Source organism: Gymnoscopelus braueri (assembly GCF_963280865.1).
Source record: "Gymnoscopelus braueri genome assembly, contig: SCAFFOLD_43, whole genome shotgun sequence".
NCBI lineage: Eukaryota > Metazoa > Chordata > Actinopteri > Myctophiformes > Myctophidae > Gymnoscopelus > Gymnoscopelus braueri.
In genome coordinates, this window is record NW_027660609.1 from 550,918 (window position 1) to 560,482 (window position 9,565).

Genomic DNA, 9,565 nt, shown 5'->3' on the forward strand with positions numbered 1-9,565 from the left:
TCATCTGGGAAGTACAGCTGGGCAATACCCGAAATATGAATGTGACCGTCCTTATTTTGGGACTGGCTCAGGCAGCTCTGCACCTTCACTTGCTTCAATACGTAGACCAGAACCTGGCAAGCAAAGTTTGCATTCATATCAATTACCCTGGGCAGTACGTCAGGGAGGCACGCTGCCGAGCACAATTTGAACACAGAGCACACCTCGAGGCAAAGCTGGCCAAATGAAAGCATGTCTAGCGCCTTCATGCGTTCCTTGTTGAGTTTGGAGATGAAGTGAGAGTCAGAGCTAGATAATGTATCTGGCACCCTAGTCCAGGGAGGCACCCACAGATCAAAGACAAAGTGGCAAGCTAGCTTCATAGCCTCTCCAAACACCAGCTGATTGATGATGCCCAGCATCCTCATGTTGTCCCGGCCCCGTCTACCAGGGTTCATCACGAATGTTTTCCTCATCATATCAATGCAGCTGGTTCTAGCTGTGTCAAAAGACTCGCTGAACTGGAGCAAGCTGGAGCAGCCGATCATACAAACGCACTGAACTAAGTTCTGTCTGAAGAGACAGGTTGAGGCAATTATATCCATTTGCTGTTCCTTCACAGTGTCGACAATACTCTGAAAGGAACAAGTTCGCGAGGAGCTATTTGTGAACTCTGAGGACATCACAAGACACCTGTCCAGCCAAGCAGGGCTGGTGTGTTCCAGTGAGTTGCTTGTCCACACAAACCCTACGTTATGCACCGCCTGAACCTTCTTTGTGTCCAGGAGACCAGTAGCCGGGTCACAGATCACGGTGTCACTCTCAAAAACACTATCGTCCAGGAGGTGCTTGAACTGGTTGGGCATGTTTGCAGAATCTCGGTCTGTACCACGTGTGCCCTTTTGCGTGTTGTGAGTGTCCTCAATCATTACAGTCCATGAAGTACGAATTTTCTTGTATTTGAATGACTGATCTGTGAACGAAGTCAGGTCCTCCATGCAGGTGGGTGTGATGTGAAACATGATTTTGATAACTTTGTTGATAAATGTTTTGCCCTCTCCTGCACCTGTGAAATTAAACAACATGAACCTCTCTATAGTGTAACGAGGCGCGGTATTGGTGATCACATAGTTTAACGTAGTGGATGCCTGGAAAAGCCGGTGGACTTTGAATGTGTCCACAAACATGTGCGAGATCAGAGCCTTGTCATAAAGCTTGAGTGCGTTGAAGCTGGAAGTTTCTAGGTGCCCCCTCACGCCCCTAGACAACATTGAGTACACGTTGGTACACCTCCTGCCAAGTGACAGAGCAGAATTCTCCCGAGACCCTTCGGTAAGTGAACGGAATTGAGCATAGAGGTCCTTGACTGGCTTGGGAGCACTGAACCGGCCCTCAGTCAGGCACGTGTACATCTTGTTAGCCATGGTCTCAAAGAGATGTGCGCTGTTCTCAAACTTGTGCTTAGCCTTCATCTCTGTGGCAAGGCGGTTCAGCTTTGCCAAGTGTGGGAACAGCCTCTCTATGGTCTCCTCCTGGCTCACCATTAGGAAAGGGTGGATAGGCGACGTGTTGTACAGGCAAGTGTAGCATGCTAAGCACTCCTGCGTGCAACGTGGAAAGCAACCACAGCGGAGTTTACGGAAAATACTGGCTTGTGCTGCATTCCTGCGGCATGCTGTAATGTCTTCCATCATCCTGCTCATTGTGCCTTTAGGCACCGATACATGCTTGTGAATCCTTATGTCTAGAAAGGCAGCAGGGTTTTCCCTGTTAATCAGCGAGACCATGTTGTACTCAAACACAATTAGGGACCGCACATTCACCAAACTCCCCTTGCCGCTTTCGGCTAAGTTGTTAACCACCCCTCGGATTTCATCTAAGAATGTCTCCTGTTCCTTGGCAAAGCAGCCCTGGGACAACAACTGTTCACAAGACATGGCATCCATCAGGGTTTTAAAGAGTTGCCTGCCGTCACCCTCACCACATGGGAAGTGTAAGTCAATGATCTCTGACAAGGACTGCCTCAGACCTTCCAGGCTTAGGTCCTGGATTGTGGCGGGTACGGCGTGTGCTCCGCGAGCCGAGATCATGGGAATGTACGCAGAGCCCATGAGCTGCTGCACCTTACTCTTTTCCATATTCTTTGAAACCAAGCTGTCGGACACACAGTGAAGGCAGTTGAACATGGCACTCATCTCGCCCTTGCTGTCACGCATGTTGATCATGGCATAGTTGAGTGAAGATATCCTGTGCTTCACTAGAGACAGCCTCATGAATCCAGCGAATGCCTCTTGGTGTACATTTTCCATAGTATGTTGTTCGTGTATATCAGTACTATTTTCTTCGTCTATATCAGTACTATTTTCTTCGTCTATGTAATTTGTATGTAACACACCTAAACTCCCCAACATTTCACTTTCCTCCATTTCGCTTTCCTCACTTTCCTCACAAGAGACCTCAGAGGAGGTCTCTTGCTCACTTATAGAAATCTGGACATCAGGCTCCTCAGACATGTCTAGCACAAAGCAAAAAAGAAGTGCCTCTGCAAAATCCTCACGTATGGGCGATGATAGTTTTCCCACATCGCGATTCTCTATAGTGATTTGCAACACCTTGCCCTTGAAGCAGTAGGTAATGTACAACAGCAGCTGGAACAGTGCACGCTGCTTGAGCTCAAGCGCTGCAAAGCAGTGCATGTCAGTTGAGTTGTCATAGAGAAGGTTCTTCTCGATAGCAAGGAACATGACATGCCTTTCTTTGGGTAAAGCTACCTCAGGGAAAGCTGCAGTGCACCAGTTGCGTGGGGGCACCTGAGGTCCCAGACTCTCATCCTTGCCCTTACGAGGCATCCTAGGGATCCTCGTAAGGTTAAAGCCCCCTGCTGTATTTTAGACATTTTATTTTGTTCTCTCTTATCTATTTCTCCTACTGTGACTGGGGTGGAGCCTAATTCAATCCACTAAGTGAACACCGTTACCCGCCCACTCCCTGTAGATCCTCAAAAAGTTGTCAACATAGCAAAGCACAATTTTTTTCCACCATGGATGGCCCTTTTCCCTTCATGTCCATCTTCCCCGGCATGTACCCAACAAGGCGCAGTGTTGACACAGTTCAAGAACCCAGCCTAGTGGGTCTCCTCATAAAGTCTGTCATGTATGATCACGAGCTAAACAGCCTGCTCTGCAGGGCCCTGGTTGTGCACTCAATCAGCAAAGAGTCCCTACACAGCTCTGTCTCAATGCATGTGACTAACATCCACCCAGTGGTGGGCTATGATCTTGAGATTGAGGATTCCTCAAATGAGAATTGGGAGGGAGTCAGGACCAACTGGCAGCAGCATATGGTTGCTGATCCTGTACAGGTATTGGTCCGTCAGGACGATATCAAGAAGCAGGTGAACGCTCAGGTATTCCCTCTGGCTTCTGTGAACTCTGCAGACAAATATTTTAAAAAAGTTAAGGGAGCGCTGAACTTTGGTGATTTCAATGTAGAAAAAGGATATTATATGTCAAGTGATGGTAATGTCCCAGCACTGTGCATAGGCATAATGTTTGGCCGACTCTACTTCCTGCCAGTTGCAAATGTTGACTGGCAGAAGAAGAGCACCAAGATATCTCCACAGAACCTAATCTATGATCACGAGCTCTCTGAGGCTGAGGCTCTAGTGTTTGAGACAAAACATCGTGACATATTCTACAATGTCGCTTGCCTCCACATTGATACGGTTTACAAGGACAGATATAGAGATCCAACAACCCGGTGCATTATATTTGCGTCAAAATCCCCCTACTGCACAGAGAATAAGGTGAAAAAGCTCAATGCCAGTGCTCTCCAGTTGAAGCGAGAGTTGGAAGGAAAATTAAACCCACAAGGCTCATCACACGTGGATATCCCAAGTCTTCCCGAAGATGTGTCCGGAAAACAGCACGAGATTACCTGCCTTTCCATCGTGTCCCTGCGTGGGGACCGAGTCAAGAAGCCGGGTGAACACAGGAAGAGCCTGATGGTGTTCTACAACAAAAGCAAGGTGAAGAACGGCCCCGAGCTTGAGGTGAGCGCTGAGGTTGCACTTACTGCGGCCATCAAAGATCCAAAACGGATCAGGATCGTGGAGTGCAAAAACGAGTATTATCTGATTTGTCAGGTGCTCTTGGCACTGAAAGAACAGAACATCGAGCTGCTATACATGTACAACGCCGACTTTCACCTTAGGGTGCTTGAGCAGCGAGTTCAGTTTTACTTGAGCAGCTGTTGCAGTCACCATTACCACCTAAGTGCCGAAAGTCGTGGTAAGCTGCATACGCTCTGGTACGGATTGTTCGTTTCTGACAACTTTGGGAGCAGGATGAAGCCTGTGTTTCAGTTCGAGATGGTGCGTATGATTGAGATGTACGAATCAATGGTCACAGCGCATAAACCCTGTGTGTCCCATGCAGCTCAAGAGTTCAGGAATGGAAAAAAGAAGCTTGGCCATTTCAAGAGCAACAGCTGTGGTGCCAATGTGATCGACCTGTTCAGAATGGCAGGGACACAGTCCACTAAGTATTGCTGTCCCAGCATGAAACTTAACGACGTTGTCCGCTACGTCGTTGGCGACAAGAGACTGAAAAGGGGCTTAACGCTCAAGGACCCTAGAAAGCTGTACAAAGTATCGGAGGTGAGTGACTCTTGCAAGGACGAAATGATCCGCAAAGGTGGAAAGGATCTCTTCAAGGTGCTTGTCTACAACCTGCAAGACTCGCAGTTGTGCGCGAGGCTGGCCAAGGTGCTGGACCCAGTCTCCTCCCTGTTCCATCGCTGCCGCGCCACGCTCAACATCGACGTGATCGTACATGGCCGCTACAACACGTTTGAAGGCTTTGTGCAAAGCATACACGCCGTGCAGATCCCTCAGCTGAAGTACAAGTTGGATAACCTCAGGTGTGTCGCTGGTCCACTTGGGCGTAAACTGAAGAAACGAAAGCCCTGGACCATTGAGTTCAGCAAGGAATCATGCCAGGGCGGCTCTGTGTGCGATCCCATGACAGGGCTTCACTACTCAGGACCCGGCATGGGACTGGAGCTGTCTTTCGACTTTGCTAGCATGTACCCGTCGATCATGAGTGTGCTCAACGTATCTTTTGAGTCCACAGTACCTTGGCCACCGAAAGAGTTTGACCACGACCTCACCGGGTGGTTGTGCTACCACTGGGAGGCCGAGGGATTCAAGTGTGCATCTCTGATCATGAAGTATGACGACGTGGAAGGAAGCTTTGTTCGCGATGATGGTATCATGAACTCGTCCATGGAGCGATACTACAAGCGCCGTGCCGAGTACAAGCAGTTGCTTAGTGCGTCGGGGCTAAGCGAAGAGAAGCGAGCTTACTTTGAGCTTCTGGTGCTTGAGTGTAAGATCTTGATGAACTCCTTCTATGGCATTGCTGGTATATGCGGACCTCTCATCTCAGCTGCAGGCAGGCAGCAGATGAAGGTGGTCAAGGAGTGCACGTCAGAATGTTTTGATTCAAAGTGTACCATGGTGTATAGTCACACGGACAGCATCATGATGGTGGTGGGCTACGGACCCAAAGACCAGCCTGAGCATGAGTTACAAGACAGAGTAGACAATGTTCAGCCGGGTGCAGAGGGAGAGGGGCTGGCAGCATTTGCAGCACAGGCACGTGATGCAATCACTCAAAAGTTTGCCAGAACGGAGACAATGGTACCTAAATTCTGTGAATTTGTGCACAAGAGGATCATTGAGGATGTGCTTGGTAGACTTTATTACATAGGGCCTGGAAACTCTACACACCGAGCCTTCAGGGACCCAAAGTGTGGAGAAACGCTTGGGTACCCAACATACCTGGTCAAGATGTCTGACGGACCTGAACTCGATATAACTGGCCCCTTCGTGAAGAACCATAGGATCAATCTCAAGTACGAAAACAGCAGCTCGGTCATATGCTATCAGGCCAAGGGGATGTACATCAGCTTGAGCCACACGCTAAACCACGAGACGGGCGAGCTCGCGAAGGTGGCAGTGAAAAAGCGAGGCGTCTCAGTTTGCAAGAGTGTCCGCACTGCATGTGACGAAGCGATGGCCAACGTATTCATCGCCTGCGTGATGCGAGGTGACTGCCTGAAGCTGGAGCCCGACATCAGCCGATGCTTCTCCACCCTGCCCTGGCACCAGTTGAGCATGGGAGACTGTGTGTTGTTCAATCGCCGTAAGGTGCAGATTGACCGTGCCACGGGCCTATGGCTGGGATTGGTGGAATGCGAAACTGCACTGGACCGCCATAGGGTCGAGCTGGTAAAGGCAGTGGAGCTAGATGACGGGTTCACGGCCGTGTCTGTAACGCTCAGCAATGGTACCTATGCTGAGTGTTTTGAGGTTATGACGCTGTACAAGGACAAGCTATACTGCCTAAACCACCTCTTTTCTTCAGCAGAAGCCATACGAAGGGACCTGATTGCGTGCCATGCGGCAGAGCTAGAGGCATCTAAGTTAGCTTCTGGGTTCTTTCCATGGCACAGGCTGCTGAAATGTGAGAAAAACATCAACCTGAAACCGGAAGTGCTCAACAGGCTAAGGGTCAAGAGCACAAGCATCAGGACCACATACTTGGAAACAGTGAAGCACACACAGAATCTGCAGAAAATCACAAGTGTTTCATTAAGGCCATCCATGAGGCCCGGCGATGAAAAGGTAAAGCCTTGCGAGGCAGTTTTCTACAGGTACCCTCTGGATCTCAAAATCAAGACTGGCAGCTTAAAAGGTGGAGCAGAGGCAGAGGAGCCTAGGGGCAGCAAGAGGCCCAGGTGTTCATCTCATTCTGCAGAGACCGATAACGAGGGCCCAAGCAGCAAGAGACACAGGACCTCAGCTAGTTGCTATAACTCAGATGAACAAGATGGGGATCTGTTCCAAGCGAGCACAGTAGCCCAACAAGCAGCGGATGGCAAGCTGGAAAAGGTTACTTTTCCTCCCGGCAGCAACAACATGCTTAGCTCAAGGGTGCTGGTGAGCCGAGATGCCAAAATCTCCCTTATAAGCAGTCAATCCAATATGACCGCGTACTGTGTGGTGGATTACTGCCTGTCCCGCTACATGTACAGCCAAACACATGACAAAGAGACCATGGAGTCCTGCCGCAAGCACTTAGCCCAAAGGTTCAATGCAATTTCCGAACGAGTACAAAGGGCAAGTAAAGTGTTCCTGACCTTGATGAATAACTGTCCACTACACATGATCCCTAGCTGCGGGCGCCAGGAGCTTCAGAGCATTACAGCACGCAGGACCGCTCACTTGCGGTTCCCAGTCGATAAGCTGAAGCTGGCTGGTGTAGTGATCATCCAGGACATGGGCCTAAACCCGGACACTGTGTACCGGTCGGAGATTGCTGCCTTTGGCGCATTGCTGTCCAAAACCCTTCGTGAGGGCACCCTTAAGCTCACTGAAGATAGGCAAACTGACAAGGGATGCATTTCAGTGAGCGTGCCTCGGGTGCTGCTTGACAACGCCGGTATTTGTGCTCAAGGGACATGGATATCAGTGCAGGGGGGTGAGTTTGATGAAGGTGAGATACTTGACCTGACAGGAAGCCTGTACCAGGCAGTCATGGCAAAGCAGGTTTATGAGCCAGAAGCCTTTCCCATGTACACTGCTCCACTGCCTGACAAGGTCCTTGTCATCATGCCATATTACAACAGTGACCGGCAGGTAGTTCACCAGTGGCTTGTAACATTTGCTAAAAAAGGATGGTTGAACAAACAGAAACCCATGTATCACTGCATAGGATGCAAAAAATTCTTCAAGGAGCTGAAAGCTCTTCGCATTCCGGTTTCCAGGCTGGAGAAAGCAGTGTATGATGATTCCAAAAGAAGGAGGCGGTTCGGCACATGTGTTTCAGAGATGTCATTAGGGGCGTGGTATGGGATAGTATAAAACTTGTAACACAGCATCTGAAGGACAGACTCTGAAGGACAGACATCACATGTAACATTTTGTAGGACTCAAAAAATAAAACTAAAATTAAACAAGACAGATAAAATGCCTCGTTTAGGTTCTGTACAACAGAAAATGGAGTGTTTATTTGAGAGAACCATAGAAGACGGACCATCTAGCAAGCACAAGGACCAGCAATATAAGGTTGTCACAACAGAAAAACTGAATGACCTAGTGCTGAAATCTGACATTCACAGTGCACTTGTCACAGAAAAGGTGGATGGCACCTGCTGTTATGTTACAGAGTTCGAGGGTAAACCATACCTCTGGGCAAAGCGAGAACTAAAGCTCAAAGAACCTGAATGGGAACGGTTCAAAGAAAATCGCAGTGCACACCGCCGTGGTATTCGCGAAGGCTTCACATACAACATTAAGAAGGACTTTAAGAACATCCCAGAATATTGGATCCCTGCTCACGTTGGGGAAAATAAATCTGAAGTTAACAAATTTGGAAATGTCCTAGGTTGGGTTCCTGTACATGAATGTGACAAGTTGTACCCATTGCATTCTTCTGTAGTCAACCATGGTGCAGCCCTGGTTCTCAGGCAGAGCTCTGAAGAGGAAGTCCTGTTGGAATTGGCTCTGGTTCCACTGGCAGAACTAATGGGACAGACCCTTGAGCTAATTGGCCCAAAGATCAACGGCAACCCTTATAAACTGAACATCCGAATGCTGGTGGCTCATGGAACTCTGCTTGTGAAAAAACCTCCTTCTCTGAACCGCGAGCAGTTGCTTTTCTGGTTCAAGGATAGGCCAGAAGGGCAGATTGAAGGCATTGTGTGGCACTGTGCTGATGGAGCTATGTTCAAGCTCACTAAAGTGCACTTGCAGATGGACTGGAGAAATGTTCAGGACAAGTACCTTTGCACCAGGCCTGTGTTCATTAATGTTGACCGTGAAGGATTACCAGAGCACCAGCAGCATCAGTGCAGCAGCTGTACAGATGGAAAGAAGATGAAGAAGATGAAGGGTAGCAGCATGGAAATGTTTACTGCCTTGTCCAAGTTGAATGGAAGCCGCTTCTTGCGGCTGCAGGATATCATGAAATGATTGCAATGAAACAATAAATAAAGATCATAAAGTTTTGACACAATCTTTGATATTTTTGTATTCTTTATTTGATCTGAGTTACGTTACATGTTTTCGATTAAAAAGGAGGCAGTTGCTTTTATTGGCATCCTTAGGGGTGTGCTGAGCAGAGTATAAAGTGAATGAGATATATTGATTTAAATGAAAAAGAACAGGGGAACTGAAGGTTGATGCATAATATTTTGTGATAACATACATATATTTTTTTTTTACATCCACAATAAAAAGCAAAATAATTCATATCCTTGCCATATCCTCTTCACCACTCCTTACAGTTCCTGTGTTTCTACTTCCCTCGGTAAGCTGCTTCGCATACATTACGTAGCGGCCATAGTCCTCCTCGTCAAGATCATGTCCAACAGGGTCATCAGCGTCCCCCCATAGCAAAGTTTGAAGCCACCCCCAGGGAAAGTGTACATAGTTAGAGTTGCAGGCTTTGACAATGTTCATAGCGTTATATGTGACAGCTCCGCTTCTACCTACGGTGACGAATGCGCCTTCTACAAGCAT

General features: G+C 48.3%; 1 protein-coding gene across 1 annotated transcript; it reads left to right on the top strand.

The window, feature by feature from the left end:
- Nucleotides 1–8,041: 8,041 nt before the first annotated feature.
- Nucleotides 8,042–9,016, top strand: LOC308081388 (RNA ligase 1-like; the record flags this gene model as incomplete). The annotated part of the gene is made up of 2 exons (XM_080457762.1): nt 8,042–8,219; nt 8,484–9,016. 2 exons carry the CDS (start codon nt 8,042–8,044, stop codon nt 9,014–9,016), a joined length of 711 nt encoding a protein of 236 aa, XP_080313888.1.
- Nucleotides 9,017–9,565: the final 549 nt, after the last annotated feature.